This window comes from Haplochromis burtoni, unplaced genomic scaffold (genome assembly GCF_018398535.1).
Source record: "Haplochromis burtoni strain Fernald_Lab_line unplaced genomic scaffold, NCSU_Asbu1 Contig_111, whole genome shotgun sequence".
In the NCBI taxonomy this organism is placed as follows: Eukaryota; Metazoa; Chordata; class Actinopteri; order Cichliformes; family Cichlidae; genus Haplochromis; species Haplochromis burtoni.
In genome coordinates this window covers 873,760-893,211 of record NW_024582472.1, presented here as the reverse complement: position 1 = coordinate 893,211, position 19,452 = coordinate 873,760, and the positions used below count along the sequence as shown (strand labels likewise).

The 19,452-nt window shown below is 38.2% G+C and overlaps 2 protein-coding genes across 3 annotated transcripts in view; one reads left to right on the top strand and one right to left on the bottom strand.

The window, feature by feature from the left end:
• nf2a (neurofibromin 2a (merlin)) overlaps positions 1–9,531 on the bottom strand; it is a 31,145-nt gene extending 21,614 nt beyond the window's left edge. Inside the window, exons 1-4 of the mRNA XM_005928859.3 lie at positions 8,837–9,531; positions 7,626–7,751; positions 7,389–7,511; positions 4,416–4,499 (exon numbers count right to left, since the gene is read on the bottom strand). Of these exons, the coding sequence (XP_005928921.1) occupies positions 4,416–4,499; positions 7,389–7,511; positions 7,626–7,751; positions 8,837–8,950 (447 nt within the window). The 5' untranslated portion in view covers positions 8,951–9,531. The remainder of the gene's footprint in view (positions 1–4,415; positions 4,500–7,388; positions 7,512–7,625; positions 7,752–8,836) is intronic.
• A 1,152-nt stretch (positions 9,532–10,683) lies between these two features.
• On the top strand, positions 10,684–19,365 carry fbxo21 (F-box protein 21). 2 transcript variants are annotated; one of them, XM_005928862.2, is made up of 12 exons: positions 10,684–10,961; positions 11,538–11,673; positions 12,055–12,149; positions 12,947–13,068; positions 13,700–13,846; positions 14,122–14,258; positions 14,367–14,503; positions 15,149–15,328; positions 15,613–15,745; positions 16,016–16,206; positions 16,343–16,500; positions 17,742–19,365. In XM_005928862.2, the coding sequence occupies exons 1-12, from the start codon at positions 10,738–10,740 to the stop codon at positions 17,981–17,983; spliced, it is 1,902 nt and encodes a 633-aa protein (XP_005928924.1). In that variant the 5' UTR covers positions 10,684–10,737; the 3' UTR covers positions 17,984–19,365. The 2 variants fall into 2 exon arrangements, with proteins under 2 accessions (XP_005928924.1, XP_005928923.1); XM_005928861.2 differs by having other exon boundaries at positions 10,685–10,961; positions 12,040–12,149.
• The last annotated feature ends 87 nt before the right edge of the window (positions 19,366–19,452 follow it).

The following is a 19,452-nucleotide window of genomic DNA, read 5'->3' as shown; positions in this document are numbered from 1 at the left end:
TACCCGTAGGTAGGTCTGGTTTGCAGTTGTAAATCATCGATCCTCACATGCACACTCTCAATACAGACACAACAGACAACAGATAAGCGTAGTACAAAATACTAAAAACTAATAATAGTTTTGAGCATCATGTAATCCACAAAGTAACAAAGCTATAATTTATTCATCTGTGTGATGGCTGCTGAACAAAGCTGTTCTTAAACCTTGTTGTTCAACATTTTGGGACCAGAAACCTTCATCCAGAAGGAAGAAACTGAAACTGACTTTGCAAAGGGTGCAAAGTCACCATGAAAACTCAAACCAGGCAACAGCTGTTAAATATGAATACTTTTAATATCTGTGGAAAGATTTAATACATAAGCTAGGATTGTTCCCTTCACCAGATATCATTTCTTAAAGTCATTTTTTAATAATTGCCCACTGTTTCTGACAACAGCTTTGGATATGTGGTCTCACGTTATCTTTAAGTATGTTCTGATTTGATGCAGAATTCAAAGCTGAATCAATGACTGCAAGCTGCCCAATTCCTGAGGCAGTGACTCAACCCCAAACCATTTTCATCATAAAAGGCTTTTTTCCTGGCATGCCTCCCATGCAGGTCAAATTTCTGCAATCTCTTTCTGGCTGTATACACATGCACTTTCAAACCAGCCAGCAGCTGTGAGAATTACCTGCAGATATTGAGGACATTTTGGTGATCTTACAGACATTAAACAGTGTACTTTTGGGCTGAATACATTGGGGCAACCAATTCAAGACAAGTCTTTTAGATGACTTTCATTCCAGACTCACAAGATTCCACAATCATAGAGTTCTTTAGATGCTGGCATGAAAACATACCACACTTCAATAACAAAAAGTTGTCACTGGCATCTAGTTTGAACCCTCTAAGTTAATTTTAATGGATCCAAAAAATGTAGAGGTGTACTTACTTTTTTGTGCAACTTATCTGTTTTCTCTTCCCTAATGAAATTCTGAAAATGACCAAAAAATCTCCAGGGCTATTTTCATCAGTTATTATCTAAAAAATAATTATCATGGTCTTGGTCTATGGTTCATCATCAGATGGTCAAAAAAATGCCCACCAAGGTCATGTCTTCAATTTAAAGACTTCTGATTTTTCCCACAATCGTAGACTTGAATCTTTCACTTAGATGTAAAATATGTGGAATATTTTTCCCTTCCAGCTCATTATTCCATTACTCAGGCCCCTGTCGTTCCCTGATAAGATGTTTAGAAAATGGATATAATAAAGAACATATAGAACACACAGTCCAACGTGTACAACTGTGTACAATTGGAACCAACAGTAGATATCCCCAAAGTTCAAAGAGGAATGTTGTCTTTATCATTAAAAAAAAGTTTAATAGAGACTAATTTATGCTTATTTTCTTATGGAATTTCAAGAATATAGTTTTGTTAGCAGCAAAAAAAAGCTAAAGGTTTATATGTTTATAAGATTTAACATTTACTCTCAGTTAACAAAGCGAGCTTTCCTTTGATATCAAGTTCACCGTTTAATGACGATACTCCGTCAACAAATTATATTATGGATCAACCTCTTGAATGCATATTGCATTTCTCTATTTCTCTACTTTCTGATATTTCAGAACAAGTTTTTTGAACTGTTATATTATTTCTTTTGAAATATCATTCACTGAGTTGAAAACATCAGACACTGACATAAAAGACTGAAAACCCTGACAGGTTAATATGTGCAGCTTAAGAGATGATCAAAGTTTAACTTCTATAAAAAAGAATAATTTCCATGGAGTGTACTGAATTTTTCACAACTGTAAAATCCACACACACACACATAAGCACAGGGCAGCAGGTATAGATCTCAAATCCAGTAACTAATAATTTTTTTATACATTTTCACATTTTTTGATCATGCGAGTGTAAGGTGGAAACTTCTATAAACCATTATATGTATTCTACATCTAAGTGCAAGTCATGACTGTGAAACAATCTGAAGTCTCTTACATAAGACTTCACCTTGGCCTTGATTAAATTGCAGTGGGCATTTTATTGACCATCGGCAAGACCATGATGAATGTTACTGTCAGATTAATCACTGATGAAAATAGTGCTGGTTATTTATGCCTTTGAGTATTTTATTATTTTATATTCTTTGAATTCACTGTATGAAAATTACTCTGTGCCCATGCACAGGTGAAACAGTTGCAAAAGAATCAAAAGTCTCTGTCTACACACAAATTTCGCCACCCTCTATTTTCTGCTCTATTTGCGCATTCTTTACAACTCATGCATGGTAATGTTAGCTTTTCTAGCGTCCCACTGCGTTCACTGTGAGTTATACAGCACTTTCTACTAACCTTTAAAACTGATTACACAGAAGAATTCTCTGTGACCTGAACAGAGCTATGATCCACATTATAAAGAAATTCTCTTTTAAACATTAAAGCGGTCTTGAATAAGCCTTTACTCTCCTCCTATTTCTGTCTTCAGAGTGGCATAATCATGATTAAAGATGTGGCAGAGCACCAAAGTAGATCCCACTGTGTGATATACTCTACTTCACTGTCTGCACAGTGGTTATGGACAAAAAAAGCTCATGATGAGAGAAGGAGAAGGGAAACGTCTGCCAAAACCCTCTCAGCAGCTGCACTACTAAACAAGTACCTGCCTCTTCTACAATCCCATTTTATTCGAACTGACACTAATCAAAGTGGACTGCTGATTAAATAAAAAACAGATTGTGGACCAGTATGTTATGTTGTTGCTGATACCGGGGAGCACAGGGATTGTGCTGATTTGCTGACTTTTCTTGATCCACACAGTTTCTTTTAACCTAGCCCTGTCAAATTGGCATGGAAAGGCAAGTCTCTGAGGCCTCTTAGGCAAATCTTTGAGGTAGCAAGCAAAAGCTGCACCTCAGTTTCCCGATCAATTTCTTGCGGGTTTAAGAGAGATGGGATCCTTCAACTAAGACGACTAAGATCGCTTGACATTTATTAAGTGTGCTCTTTTGTGTGGTATGATTTCCATAGCCTACAGGTAACATATGTGATCCTTTACCAATAGATCAAAGACATATAAAAACAGAGCACATTTCATACAGGGCAATGCACTTTATAGAGATAATATGCCTACTTTCATGTAAAGTACTGAAAAAATAAACGATATTGACTAGCATACACATATCACCAGCTAACAGACATCAAAGTAATTTTAATAATCTTAAGTAAAAACAAACAAAATTAAACCCTAAACCTAACCCTTGGCAAAAGCCACTCTGGAAAGGTCCGTTTGAGCTGGCATGAATAATCCACCAGTGCAATTAGTTGCATTTTCTTCCATTTTGGGAATCTTCAATGATTCACATTGATTACATTCTCATTTCTCAGGCTTTGATTTGTTTAAATCAACATTTACGCAAGTCTAGCAATCTGAATGTTTGGAATGTCATAAACACAACAACTAACCACGTAATCCATCAGTCACCCTATCGATCTCATGCATCATCATAGTCTTGCCTTTGAAGAAGACCTCAATATACCCAACCTCCTTCACTTAGACAGCAGCAATCTGGATCAATTAAGGGTGATTTATGACTTCTCTGTCGGGAAACCATTTGCTGCCAACTACAGGATTTTTCCACAATAGTATTGCATCCTTCAAGGTGATAACCCCTATTACTACAAAGTTCCTTGTTCTTGTTACAGCTTGTACACCTTACTTAAAAGAGCAAAATGCTAAAGCCATGAAACTGAACAATGGACTATTCTTTCACACCTGTTTAGTAACGAATGTCATGCTACTGTTTAATGAAAATGGATTGTGCCATTTTATTTAGCTGAGATTTCCTGCTGCCTCCACACCTGCTGGGTGGCTGCAACACCCAGCTGGTGCTTTAGGAGTGTAGCTAATTCTATGTTTTAGAACACTTATTTTAAAAAAATAAGCTTGTAGCTAGGTTCTTGGTTTGTATACTTCATCTGAGGTTGTGTAGTACCTCATGAAAAAGGCAGAGCTCTAATATCCTACCACTATCCTAAAGACAGTGATCTCTCAAGGAGACTTTTTTACCAAGTTTCTTCCTGTTCATAAAATTCCACCTTAGTTTTGTAAAAACAGCCAAAAAACACTGGAACTATCAAGGGGAAATGAAATATGCTCTTCTGGTCCTTATCAAGAACTGAACAGCAGCAATCTGGATCCACATTGGATGATTTATGGCTTCTCTAGGCGAAGCCAAATATGAGAAGATTATAGAAGTCAAACCCACAGTTCATAAGAGTAAACAGTACATGCAGTACTAAATTCAGGTACTGAACAGAGAAAATGCCATTTCTTCTGAAATCCCATAAAATAAATCTATGCTGTTTACAAGTTCATTTTAGAAAGTTTTTAGTAAGCTGCATCCACAAAGTCCCAAAATGAGTACCTACCTCAGCGTGGACAGCATAGGAGGCCAACAGCACAGACGCCTCAGGGGGACAATGAATCTCTTCGTCAAGGATCTTCTTTTTCACCTGAGGAGTACCGAAATATAACCAGCTTTACTTTTTTCCTCTGAAGGCCATAGAAAGCTCTTGAGATCTTGGTACATACAAAAGAGGGCCTGACCCTGGCTATGTCAGGCTTTTTAATCAGACAGTTTCCATTTTTAACTTCACAAAAAAGTTTCCATTCATTGGTACTAAACCTGGAACCACAGACTCTAACTTTATAAATATGAAGCTGTCATAAATGAAGGTGTGAGCTTGTAAAACATTTTCTGTTTAGAGTAGATTTTTCCATTTGATAAGGTCTCAGAGACCCGACAGCTCAAAGCCTCAGAGAACAGTCTCTATTCATCTCTTCCTGAGAACCATCTTTCTTACCTAATTTTGTGAAGAGAGGCATGGACCTTGCTTAAATAACACTTGAAATGTGTAGAACGAATGAGTATAAATATACCCTGACAGAAATAGCTTTCACAATTGGGTAGCAGTACATCATGTCAACACATGCGACCATCTTTGCTCTCCTTGATCTTCTGAGTCTCTTCCTGCATGATTCAACCTGATTTCACGAGATTCCCACAATCATACTTAGCAATTTCTTGTGACTCATCTGTTTTATTTGAATTATGACAAAATGTCAATTTTATGTGTCTTTGAGCATATTACCATTATAAAGGCAGTGCTTCAAAGCAGATTACGTGTTTGCTTGATCAAAGATGGTTAAAAACAACAGTGCCAAGGGATGTGTTTATTTCCTTACATAAATGCAGTCTTCAAACCAGGTAACTTAACTTTCAACTATCACTGCTACAGTGTTTGGTATTTGATCACTTTCGAGAGAGGTCTGGAAACAAGATGAAGTGTGCCAAATAAATATTGTAAGACTTAAACATCATAGTCACATAGGGACCTATTAGACAGAGCCAGGAACTATGTACATAAAACAACACCATTTCATATGATCATTAAGATGCCCTAGGAATACCAGCTTAGATACCAGAAGAGCCTAATGACAAGTCCTAAAAAAGCACCAAATGATAACTAAAGGAGAACCACCCGTTTTTATAATATGTGTTATTTCTGCATCTCCAGGATTAACTGTTCTGTCTATGAATTCACTCTTTTCAGTGTCAAGAGTGGTAAACAGTTTGTAGCTTACAGAAAGACCGGTGCATGTTTAGTGTTGACTTAACTGTCAAGGATCACAATATTAATATGACTTTTTTTAATGGGCATGAATCCCCTATAACAAGGTCCCTCCTGATAAGAGTTCTGCTTCTCATTAGGTGTCACTACCTGAATAGCATCACCTATCAAACTAACTGAGTTTCATGCTTGCATAACTGCATACTGAGCACAAAATCTAATGGTAAGGTTAGATGGTGCAAACATACTTCAGCTGTACTTATATAAGACAATTTTATGCTTTTAACCTCATTAATTTGCAAAGCCAGTCATGCTGTCTTCTCTTGTTTTTGAACTAACAAAGGTGTGGAGCCAGAGGTGACAGCCCCTAATCATGGCATGCACTCAGAGGTTGACGCTGGAATCTGGTTTACAAATGAGACAAAGTTGTTGCTAAGATTACAGGCTGAGGTGACAAAGATGTGCATGTGTCTGTTTGTGCGAGTGGTCTAAAGTATGTGATAAGTGTCTATGTGTGTTGTGTGTGTGTTTCTATACGGGTGGGTGACCATTTCTGATAAGGACTAATCCACCTGACAAGCCTGTGACACTAAACAGAGAGCACCTCTTGACATTATAGGAATTAATGAGAGCAAAGTAATAGGAAGACAAGCGACGCAATTCACTACACATTTGTATTTATTTCCCCTTGTAGCTCTGCACTTCTTGTGCACTGCTGTTATTTCTTTGCTCTTGTCTTTTTTTAAGCAAGGTCTTCCCTTTGGAATAAATAAATTACTCCAGCTACCTTTATACGGATTAAGGACACAGAGAGACACTTTATATGCCTTAAGTAGATAAGTGCTCTACCCAAACACTGGAATGCACTGCAGTTGAAAGTCACGTTAAACTAGCACATTTGGCTAGATATGATGGGAGTGTTAGGGGAGATAAACATTCCATAGAGGATATGTTATTAATTGGGGCAATAACTGAGCCTTTAAAATCTAACTATTAATTGATAAACGTGGCCGGTGGCACTGGACGACAAGCGCACAGTTACAAATCCTATCTTGTGCGAGGGGAATGGTGTGTCAGGCTCTGCGGGAAATCCTAGAAGAGTATTAAAAGGATAGAAAGGATAGTGGTAATATGTTGTGCATTGATTCCAAGTGGCCGCACACAATCAAACCTAGAGAACAGAAAAAGTATATTACAGAGCCTTCTGCTCAAGAACCTAGGGGGAAAAATATAGATTCAGAGGCCCTGTTTCCACTGGATTAGAAGAGTAAGAAAGTCACAGAAAAAGCACATTAGCCAAATGCATGTTGTGCAAATGTGCAATGAATAATCTCCGTGTTGCAAAGTATTTTCAAAGCTTTAGGTGCAGGTTTGTTGGGGGGGGTTGTTTGTTTGTTTTTTTTCAGAAAGTTCCTCCTCTGATGTTGTGTTGTTTTAAAGGCTCAAACATGCCCACACCTGCACTGGAAAATGTAGAGAGAGAAAAAACCGCTCTTCCCTATTACCCAAGTAATAATCCAAAATCCACGGTTCTTCCAAGACAAGCATGTTGTGTAGCTAATATCCTGCAGTAATTTTGACTTAATAGAGCCGCTGAGATAACATAATGTCAGAGACAAGCAAAATCTCCATAGCAAACCCAGAGGCCAAAGAAAAATCTGTTAAAATCAAATATTTCAGTGTGCACTACATGTGTCCTGACTTACACTGACAATGAGAGAACAAATGTCTAAATGTACAAAATGATGCACATAAACAGCGTATAGTTACTTGTAGAAAGAAGAGATGTTGTGTGATATCTTGCACTAGCTCCTCCTCTGCATTTTCAGGGTAAAACTTGGCCAGGAAGTGAAAGGTGATGGGTTCTTCTTTTGGCACCTCCTGATCTAGAACCTGCAACAACAAATAAACAACTTTTTTTTTTATTGTCATGACTCCTATATCTATATTAACAGCATTTACATAGCACATAATTTTTTTTAAAAACAATTTAAGTGCAGCAGTCACCTTTTTGTCCATTTTAAGCCATGCAACTGTGTCCTTGATGTTATACCGGAGACCAAAGAACCATGTCTCTCTCAGTCCAAGAGTTCGGCACACCAAGTCAAAAAGATCTTTTCCTTTCCACTTGACCTGTAACACAGAAAAAAATAGGAGGGAATTTTGCATTCATAATATCCTGCATCTTTGTTATCTAGTCATACTGGCATTTCTATTACAACACTGGGTTCCAAGCAGAGAATCATACATGTTCTCCTCATCCTGCTGAGAGCTAAGAGGGAGGCATATCAGGCACACATATCCAATTTAGATTGGCTTTCATCTCTAGCCTCTGAGTTAACTTGGGTTGCAAGCTACTGTCAAGTGCTTCCAAGGCTGGCATGAAAAAATGCCCTAAGAACCGCAAAAGAATAGGATAAAAAACTCTCCATGCACAAGGAATGGCAACCTTGACCATGCAATACTTCTATGCAAGGCTGAAAGAACACTGTCTATATGACCAATACTTATTATGTGGTTCTTCTTCAACCCATAATTGATGCAATCGTCATCCTAGCACAGAAAATAGAAACCTGTAACTCGGATGACGCTGTTATGTGTAATTACTATCTCTAAAGTTTAGTGGGGTTCCTCCCTTGTAAAAATTGAAAAACGCATGGTGTCTGCAAGTCATTTTGAAGCCTTTCAATTCTCACATATCCCCAAGTCATTTGATAAACCCAAAACACCACACAAAGGCCAAAATTACATTTTAAAAAGCAGCATAAATCTCTGTTAGCAGATAAACTTCAGCAAACCTTATAATGCACTGACTTTTGCCACCAACTATTTCCCTGATCACATTGGTGCAGAAGACACAGATAAATATATAACAGATAATCATCTGTTATATGTTTATATATAATATTGTATATAAACTGTAGCTGATATCACCATAATATCAGCTACAGCTGTTCAGTTCATGGGTTACAGTTGACTGCTGCCATCTAGTGTCGAAAAGTGCTAATTGTTTATCTTAAAAAGGAATGGACACCTGTACCCATTCAGTTACTCTATCCATTAGATTCTTATCAAGCATTAAGTGCAGTTGTAAATACATTACAATGCATAGCAATTAGTAACTAGTCGTTATTAGCTGTACCTGGCGTTGTGGCCACGGTCACTACAAATGTCGAAAAGTCTTGGCTCAAGCTGAATGGATTTAAGATTAGTCTCACCTCGCAGCTGAACTCCAGGTCCGACTCCATTGTGGAGATCCTGACGTTGAAGGTCTTCGCTTGTTTTCTCATCAGCGAGTTAAATCCCATTTTTGCTGCAAAGGTACTTGCCATGGCGAACAGTTCAAAAAAACTAACAATTCAATTGTTCAAAGTCGCTTCTACATTTTGATTAACTTTTTTAACTCTCTGATGGAAACAGAAGACGAGTCATCCGGCATAGTTGAAAGATGAGCACAGCTGTGCATGTGACTTTCCAGACTTAGTATTTATCGTTCATCTATCGCTGGATGCTCAAACGAGAGTTACATGAGTTTTTAAGACTCTGACTGGCATGTTATTGCTCTATTGTTGTCCCGCAATTACGTATTTATGTTATTTTTCCCTTTAACTCCCAAAAAGAAAATTATCAATACATTCATCCCAAGCAGATAAATACAGCGTAGTGTCTTAGGCTTGCTATTAGTTAGCTAACTAAGGTTACATATAATATGAACCCTTAAGTGGCGACAACTTTAAATAGATCCGTAAGAAATACGATAATGTTCACATTTATGCGTCTCACCCAAATCATTCCGTCTGGAGACGTCAAAACACTTAACTTGTTACACATGAACTACGCTAAAAAGGAAGCGAAACACCAGCTAACCGCTGCTAACCACTTGTTAGCCATCTCATCCAATGACGCATTCGGGTACCGCCCAAAATGTTGTAATGACAAAGTAGTACATAATAATGGCATTGACATAAAATGCCATTTTATTTTATGGCAGAATGCTATTTATGGGCTAGGCCATTATAAATGAATACTTGCATGCACTTCGCTTTCTTACTCTAAGACAAGCTCAAGGGGTTCACTTTGTGGTGACTAAATCCACAACTATTCTGGTGATCAATAAAAATGTTGTAATTTTTCAGACAAAAATGGCAGACCTAATTGTGTTGTGTCTAAGTTATGAGAAGCAACTGCTTTAGTCTGGTCTGTGAAATGGGATCATAATCTGAATATATTTGATTTTAAAGTGCTTGGCAGTAAAATTAATTAATTAATTAATTAACATTTAAATTAAAGAAAAACAATATCAGCTCATCTTGGGCATTTGAGCAGTGGATTCTTGAAGAACAAATGCATCTGTTCTAAATACAGGATCTCTTTCCTGGAAATCAACACCAGTAACCCACCAGTACCACGTGCAATAACTATCTACCATAAGACTCACAGAATATTATTATTAGTAGTAGTAGTTGTAGTAGTAGTGGAAGAGAGCGTGGAGATGTGAGAAGATGGTACTACAAGATGATAGTAAGACCTGTTATGATGGATGGTTTGGAGACAGTGGACCTACAAATAGCCAGGAGGCAGAGTTAGAGGAGGCAGAGTTGACAATGGTAAGATATGCAATGGGAATGATCATGGGCTGCCTTAGAAATGACTACACCAAATGGTGTAGTCAATACACTAAGGGTGAGTTTCGAGAATTTAGAGATGCTTGGTTGGCGGTGGCTTGGACTTTTGCAGAGGAGGGACAATGGATGTTATTATTATAATTATTAATATCTTAACAATTGTAACAAAATAATTTCTCAAAGGGTAAAATGCTGTAGAATATATAAGTGAGACCTGTTAATTACATCTGACACTACTTGCCTTTTAAACAAAACTTGTACTTTTTTTTTTAAGTTTCCTTTTATATTTTTGACTTGCCTGTAATTTGTTTTGCAAAAAATAAAAATAAAACATAAATAAATAAAATAAAATATATGCCGAATTTCCGATGGTCATGAAGGCAGCACAGCTTTTTATTTCCTCTTGAGTGAACGTGGCTCCACCCTCGGCCCGGCCCCCTGCGCCATAAAGGGGCGGCGAAAAGGCAATGAGGTAATCGGGGTAAACAGTAAAGATGGCGACGCCTGTGGATGGAGAGGGACAGCCAAGTCTAAATGGGACTATTCCCGACCCCCAAACAAAAAAACTGACAGACCTGCCGACTGAGTTGCTCGAACACATCCTGTGCTTCCCTGTCCTCAAACATGTCGACATTTGTAACGTCTCCTGTTGCTGCAAGCGGCTACACGACGTTTGTCATGGAAGGGGGAAGGTCTGGGGACACCAGTATAAACTCAGGTGCTGTTTTTTTGTGGTACTCTATGCTGGCTTCTGGTGGCTTTTTGTGCTATCTATAGAAATGAATCTGACTCTTTTGTTATTTATGCGTAGTTTAGAGCTATTAATCTCCAAATGTCTGCTCTGAGGCGGGTTCGTTTACTACGAACTCACAGGCAGCTGTCAGCCGTTGACATTGTGCTGATGCACCAAATTCATCATCACGCCATGCCGGTGGCTTCCCTCCTGCAACAACAATGAGGCTTATAATTGTTTACAGCTTTTGCAAGTAGCGATTTATTCTCCATTACACCAAATGAATTCATTCACAATGAATTTGTATGACCTTGAATGTTAGCCTCTGATCTGCAGAAGAGTGAAGCTCTTGGCAAAAGCTACTGTAAGCCCTCCTCCTGAGTGCCTTGGCTGACAGCTTTGCTCTTTTTTTTTTAAGCAGAGCAAAAGACACCTCTTCAGCAAAATGATAAACAGTTCTAAAGACTAACATCTAATGCTTGAGGCACCAGGCAGTTAAATAATTCAGAATTTTTATTTGTTTTCCTGTAATAAAAAAAATTACACTGCCTTTATTAACAGATGGCCAAGACTGCAGAGGTTTTATCGTCAGAATGAGTCTTGTGACTGGCTCAGAGAATACAAAACACGCCATAGAGTTGGGATACAAATACGAAGGACTGTGGAATCGATCTCAAAGAGATTCTTCACAGAAGTTGTGAGTAATCATTTTCATCAGTGTTGGGTTTTTTTTTTTTTTCATTATCTGTTTTAGTGTTACGTGTGACTTCAATACCTTGTGATAGACTGGCAACACATGGATCAGTAGCAGTTATACATATTTCACTTAAGATACAACATTTGATCTTGCCAAATTAAATGCATGTTTGGGAGAGATTACGTGGGATGCGTCTGAATTTTTTTATATTTCTTAACACATGCAAACTGTACAGGTTACAAGTCTAATATTTAGCATGGAAAACACAGATATAATGGTCTTTGTTTGGTTTTTCATGCGCACATATTTATGCAAGAAAACCTGAGCTTTCAGTGTTCCAAACTAATCTTGAGGTCTGTAACGCAGCCTTGCGTTGGTCAGGTGCTGGGAGACAGCTTTGCAGAAATTGAGTCACTTGGAATGCCTGAGCACTTCTGTGAAGATGAGCTGCTCTTCATACTCAACTCTGACAAGAGGTGAGAGCAGCATTGTGTTTACACTATAATCTCAGTACTTGACATTCTTGCTCTGTAGCTGTACACCCTCTGACCTCTGTATTAGGTACACATGTTCAGTTGCTCATTAACACAAGTGTCTAACAAGCCAATTACAGAAAATCAATGTATTTAGGCTTGTAATGATGACATAATGCAGTTCATCAGCATCACAATGGGGAAGAACAGTAATTTAAGTGATTTTGAATGTAGCACGGTTGTAAGTGCCATACAGGCTGGTGTTAGTTAGCAGTTTCAGAAAATGCTGAACGCCCAACATCTCAACACGAAACTGGGATCCATCCTGCCTTGTATCAGCAGGTAAGGCTGGTGGTTGTAGTGTATTAGTGTGGCTGATATTTTCTTGCACACTTTTAGCCTTTTGAACATGACTGTGAGTTCACAGCACTCAAACGGCATTTGACAGTCACCAGAGTTCAGTCTGATAGAGCACCTTTGGGATGTAGTGGACATTCAGCCAAATTAAATTCAGTGTGACATTACCCTTTCCGAATGGTCCAAAATCGGAGGAATATGATCAGCACCTTCTTGAATCTATGCCAGGAATAATAAAAGGAGGTCTGAAGGCAAACAGGCGTCCAACCTGTACTAGCAAGGTGTACCTAACAAAGTGGTGAGTGTACAGTTTGCAGTCACAAATGGGTTTGGGTGTTGATCATGTTAATCCTCTCTAAGACCTCTGTGATTATGATAGCTTTTGTTTTGTTGCATGCGCTCTCCTTTGATCTACCATCTCTCCATTCTCGACTCAACATTAGGAAAAGCCTGACCCTGAAGTACTATGCAAAGAAAATCCTTTACTTCCTGAGACAGCAAAACATCCTGAAGAGTCTGAAGAATTTCCTGGAGCAGCCCACAGAGCAGCAGTCAGCTCTAGAAGGTGAGGCATCTGTCTCGATAATACAAAGTTATTATACATTTATGTAGACTTATAAATCTCTATTATTACTTTGTTAATAATTTATAGCTACTAATTTTGCTACTAATTATAACATTATACTGTGCTTAACAAATTATTAGTCATAAAAACAACAACAACTACAAAAAAAACACAAATATTTTAGAAATCTGTCAAAAACCTTTTTTAAAACTAAAAATTTCTACTCAAATTTCAGCCGGCAAACTTCTGAGTTCTGAGAAGTCAGACATTGATCCATGACAACATTCAACCATTAAAATGTATTTTTCTGTTCAGGAATGCAAGTAAATGCCTGTCACTTGGCATCTTGAGAAAAAATAATGTGAGTTACTATTTTTCTCCCACCTTTTTTTCAAAACAAATAACAGTCACTTCAATCATTTTATTTTGGCATAAAAAGATACAATTTCGATTGACGAGCTTGTGCAAACTGGTGAATTACCCATTACAGAAACCTAGAAAAAACGAGTTTAGGCTACTGTGGTGGTGGTCTAATAAATTTGTTATGCACAATATATTGAAATAACAGTGCATTTAAACTTTCCGCCTTTTCCTTATGTAATTCCTGTGGTTCCTTTTTTTTCCTCCTTAGGTGCTGTACTAGTTGATCAGTATTGTAACCCACTGGCTGATGTTACACTTGACAGCATATCAGCCCAGCTGGATGAAATCACAGAGAAAGTCAAGAAGATGCTGAGGATCAAGAACCCATCTCACCCCAGCCTGCGTATTGCCCAAGGTCAGCTTTTAAGTCTCACAGAACTTGAAAAGAACATTTGCTTTCTTTTCTTTTCCATTCTTTTCTTGTCTTTTTTCCCCTTTATTATGTTTCTCCAAAGATTTATCATCAGTTGATGCCTAAAGCCTGAAGGCTTGGGCTTTCCATTTCTAGTGCATTCTAAAAAAAGTCAATATGAGCAAATGTTTGGCAAAGGTGGCACAGCTGCACAAAATCCATAACCTTCACTTTAATGCAAAGTTTGGTTGATGTTTTATTTCTTGTGTGTATTGCAGGTAACTGTTCTGTTGTAGAGGACTTTGAGCTCCAGAGACAGGTCATTTGTGCCCTTAACTCTGTCCTGTATGAGCAGCTTCAATACAAAGGCAATGAGTGTGACTACTACAACCCCCTCAACTCTTATATCCACCAGGTAGACTTTCCAGAAATCCTTTATCTTCAAGGTGTCAAGCTTTTGAATAATTTTCAAATTATTCTTTTTTGTGGAATATTTTCACTTATCTTCTTGGTAATTGTGCAGGTGCTACTACGTCGTACAGGCATTCCCATAAGCCTCTCCATTCTCTACATGACATTGGCCCAGAGGCTCGGTGTTCAGCTGGAACCCGTCAACTTTCCCAATCACTTCCTGCTGCGCTGGTGCCAGAAACCGACAGGGTACAGCTTTCATTAAAAAAAAAAAAATTCAGATCCAGTTACTGACTGAAATTTAAGCTCTCAGGCACGAAGTTTATGGAAGGGAAAGCATGGAGGAGAGGAATAAATAATCAAGATCAAAGCATCCATTTTCAGGGTTTATGCACACATAAATCAGTAAATCAACACCCATCAGCATTCATCAGCATCAGCTTTAGGAAGTGGGAGTTTACAGTTTGTGATGTTCATTTATTTTTTTATCTTTCATTTGATTTAAGCTACCACAGACAGTCATTTGCCATTGATTTCCTTTGCTGAGGTTACCTGTAATAGACACAAATGATAAACGGCGATGGCTGCATAGCAGAGGTATGAAATCCAGCTACAGTAGTTCGAACAACCATTCCTAATGGGAGTTTGGAGTATGTTAAATGTATGCCAGTATGTTATAACAGACACATAGGAACATGTGTAAACACATTTCTGCACCTTACTCAGAGATAAGGAAAAACAATTTTTTTAACTTCCTTTAACATTCTTAAAACTCCTAAGCTAATTATCATTTATGTTTTATAAAATTATACAAAGCTAAAGCTGGTAGCAAAGTGTGTGTTTAATGTGAAATGTGTATTTCTATGACATTAATGGAATTTCTTTTTCCTGCAGGACTGAGGATATCTATGACTTTGTCTACATTGATGCCTTTGGAAAAGGCAAGCAGCTGACAGCAAAGGAGTGCGAGTACCTCATCGGCCACCAGGTTACAGCAGATTACTACAGTGCCATAAGCACCACAGAGGTGCTGCTTAGGATGGTGGGAAACCTGCTTAACATCGGCAAGAGAGGGTAAGGGAAATTGAACACCTGACTCTACAATCGCTACAATCGCTTAGAGATAAATAGAGGGCGGATCAGTGGATGATAAAACAAAGAGGCTAATCAAGAATGTTGCTCTAAATTCCTGCTTATCTTTTTGTTTTATGATCTGACAAAATAATTATGGCATTAAACAGTCTCAAAGCAAAATAAATGATTAAAATGGATTTGATGTCTGTCAGATGAATAAATTAATAGCATCTTCTCTTTACTATTTTATTTTTATTTTATTTTCTTTTTTTCCCCCTTGTCAGTGAGGGCAATGAAAAATCCTACCAGCTACTCCGAGACTCTCTGGACCTCTACCTCACAATCAACCCAGATAATGTGCAGTATTTGCTGCTGCAGGCACGCCTCTACTTCCACCTGGGAATCTGGCCAGAAAAGGTCAGAATAGCCAACTGTCTGTTAAAAATAAGTCTTGATTTTTAGACTACTGAAAGTAGTTTTTGTAGTGTTACTATACTGGAATTGTTTTCCTCATTCTCTACCTAAATTAAGTGTTAAATATTATAAAATATAAAACAATTAACATTGTACTGCTCTTGCACAATAGTTTAATATGTAACATAATGTGCAGCTGCATAGGACAGCTATTCTCAGAGGTCATATACCTGACATAAACACATTGTGGATTGACTTTTATCCTTTTCCCAGGTGCTTGACATCCTGCAGCATATTCAGGCACTGGATCCCTCCCAGCACGGAGCGGTGGGTTACTTGGTGCAACATACGCTGGAGCACATCCAGCACAAGAAACACCCTGTGACACCCGAGGTGAAGAGGCGTAGTGCTCCAGAACACCTGGAAGTCCAGTATTCAGTCGGCCTTATTATGAAACACAAGCGGTAGGTCACACTGTAATGTCATTCGCCATGCATCATACATGACAAAACCTAAAATCCTTTCTGATCTTTCTCTCTGATCATACCCTGTATATTTGATCACCTGAGCATTTTGGCTCTTTTCCACCTGTTTTATCAGCTCTGGGTATAACTGTGTGATCTATGGATGGGACCCTAAATGTACAATGAGTCCAGAGTGGATCTCCACCATGAGGGTCCATCAGCTGTCCAATGGGGCTAATCAGCCTTTCTACAATGTACTCGTGCAGGATGGGACTTGCCGCTATGCAGCACAAGGTATGAATCATATACAATAGTGTGGTGATGGTAACTATTAACATCCCCTGTGTACAGGTTGTGTGATTGAAAACAAAAATGTGTAAATAATGTATATACTTGGTAAATTCCTTCACCTTCAAGGTGGCATATAGCTGTTTGTTTGGTTTTGTTGGCACTTATAATACACATTAATGGACAGAGTCTGATCAGTGCTCTACGTATGGCTTATTTACTGAGTAAAAAACACACAACAGTGGCAGTACAGATTGAAAGTTTGTAGTTTTACTAACTTGGGGTATGTGGGTCTGCTCTGACTTTGAGTGGGAATTCCAGGTTAAAGGGGCATTCCACAAAAACAATCAGACTGGGAACACTGAATTTCCAACTTTAGACTTGTTTAAGATGCAGCATTAGCCAGTCTCTGTGTACTGCTCTGGTGCTTATTCCACTTTCCAGAAATGAACAGGACTTTAAGCTGTGATGTGAAAATAAATTGAATTTGAAATTATCTTGATGAATTTAATTTTTCATTACACAATTTTGACATATTATTTTGTAATTGTCCTCTGTGCAGCGCCACAGTGGATTTTAAAATCAATCAATCAGATGTGATTCGTGTCACCCTTTCAGCTTCAATTTATGAGGTTTAACAAGTATTGCATTATTAAATACCCATTTTTTTTTGTACATAGATGCCCATTTTCAGAGGCTCAAAAGTAATTACTCCATTTACTAACATTCAGTTTCATGGCCAGACAAGGTCAGTTCTCCCAATATTGCATAAGAAATTCAGAAGATAAAGGATTTGGGGCTAATTTTAAGTGTTAAACTTGCATTTGTTAGCTGTTCACTGGCACTCTGAAGAGGCCGATAAGGATGTAGAGGCCATCGTTGGGCTAAAAGGACAGATTACACCGTGCCAGAGAACCTCTAGAGCAGGCTGCAAAGTTCTGGGAAAAAATGGATACAGTGTTGATGACATTCTTTGGACAGATGAAACCAAGATGAATTTATACCAGAATGATGGGAAGGGAAAAGCATGAAGAGGGGAAAAGAACAGCTCATGATCCAAAGCATACCACATCAGTTGTCAAACATGTATGGCTGCCAGTAAAAATGGGTCACTAGTATTTATTGAATACTGACAGCTGTGGTTTACAGAGGTAAAATTACAAAAACATAAGTCCTTGTTCAAATACTTATGGACATGTCACATATACTCAGTCCCACCTGAAGTATGTTTTTCCTTTGTTCTCCAGAGAACCTGGAGCCTCACTCAGCCCCCCTGGAGATTGGCCACCCAGAGGTGGGTCGCTACTTCTCCGAGTTTGCTGACACCTACTATGTTGCCAATGAAGAACTGCAGACACGATACCCAGAGGACATGGATGAAACCTTGTGTACAGTCCGGGAGTTCTATCACAGACTGACACCCAGTGCTGGGAACCAAGAAGAAGCTCCTACCACAGACCAAAACAACCAACAAGCCATGTCTATGTAGCAAGCAGCGCTGTCTAGCACTCTGCCAACCCAGGCTAACCGCTTACAGGTCACAATTAACTTAGCTGGTGCTTTGTTGTCAAAACCAGAGGGGTATACTATGAAGGAAATTCAAGAAAGCCAGGCTTTTGTTGCCTTAGCTGGCGTAACAGACCCTAAAAACCCAGTTGGAGATGATCGGTACCATGACGGTAGTTGTCAGCGTTCTCTATTAAGCTTTCTGCTTCAAACTCTGTGTGTGCTCACATAAAAGAGGGGAGTTTCACATGACATGCAACTCTTCTTGCATATAAAATGACCCATATGAGTGCTACCCTTTCCAATCAGAGACATTATATGATGATGATTATAAAAGGTGATTAAAATCTATAAGGAAATTTGAAAAATATAACAGTAAAATGCAATACTGTTTACTCACCAGATCAAAGTGAAATCAATTTGACTGAATAGGTATAAAAAAAGTATAAAAGAAATTATACATTTTCAGTATCACCAAATTAATACATTCACCTTCCTGTGACAATGCAAAGAACCTTTATTCAGTCACTTTAGCAATGTGTGAAAACCTGGCGCTTCCAGATGATTTTCAAACTAAAAACCAGAACATAACCAGCTCCTGACCAGGTTACAAGAACACTACAAGTTACCATGGTGATTTAGCCAGTTAAGACGACCACTTTCATGACACAGAATACTTTATGTGGAAGTAGCTTGCTAAGCCATTGAAATTACTTCGTAGTAGACCCCTCTAGCCGTGTGGAACAGAGTTTTTGCTTTGATACATCTGTCCTAATACCCGTGTATTTGTTGTAAAATCAAGGTTCAAATTGTCAGACAATGATGTATGATACTCATTTAGCAGGGATGTATTTTTCACAACCCAAATACCTTCAGAGAGCCAAGTTGGAAAATTAATCAAAACCAGAATAATTTAACTTTAGAAACCACTAGATTTAAAGTAAACAATTAAGCGGACAAGTAAATATCAGAATGAGTGTCCACGTGCTGCAAATCCCCATTTTCTAAAACCAAGGAATGCTCTTTTACCCACAACTCCACGCATCCAGCACCAGTCTTAAAACCATTTACCCTAAATCACCAGTACATTGACACCCAGACGACTAACTTTGTAAATTGACTTTTGCTTTTATTTCTCCGTATTTTAATGGTGACACTCACTTATGAAAGTCTAACTTTCACATTTCTAGTATTTTTTTTTTCCTGTATATTTACAAGTGAAATAAGTAGGATGCCATGGCTCATCAGTCTTTAATGAAAAAAACAAAAATAAGTGGAACCAATAAGGACACCAACTACTTGAAGCCGAAATGACTGAGTTTTGAGGAGACAAAAAGAATAAAGCGTTCCAGGTTGTAATACTTACTTTCTGACTCATTTCTCTCGCTTAGTGTATTCATTGTTTTCTAGTTCACGACACATCACTAACTACATCTGCGCTAATGAGAAACA

Bases quoted from the DNA above. Each gene is read 5' to 3' on its own strand.
- fbxo21 (XM_005928861.2), top strand. From the start codon at position 10,738: ATGGCGACGCCTGTGGATGGAGAGGGACAGCCAAGTCTAAATGGGACT. The intron at 14,504-15,148 runs GTACAGCTTTCA...TTTTTCCTGCAG, and splicing joins TGGTGCCAGAAACCGACAGG to GACTGAGGATATCTATGACT. The intron at 16,501-17,741 runs GTATGAATCATA...TTTGTTCTCCAG, and splicing joins TTGCCGCTATGCAGCACAAG to AGAACCTGGAGCCTCACTCA.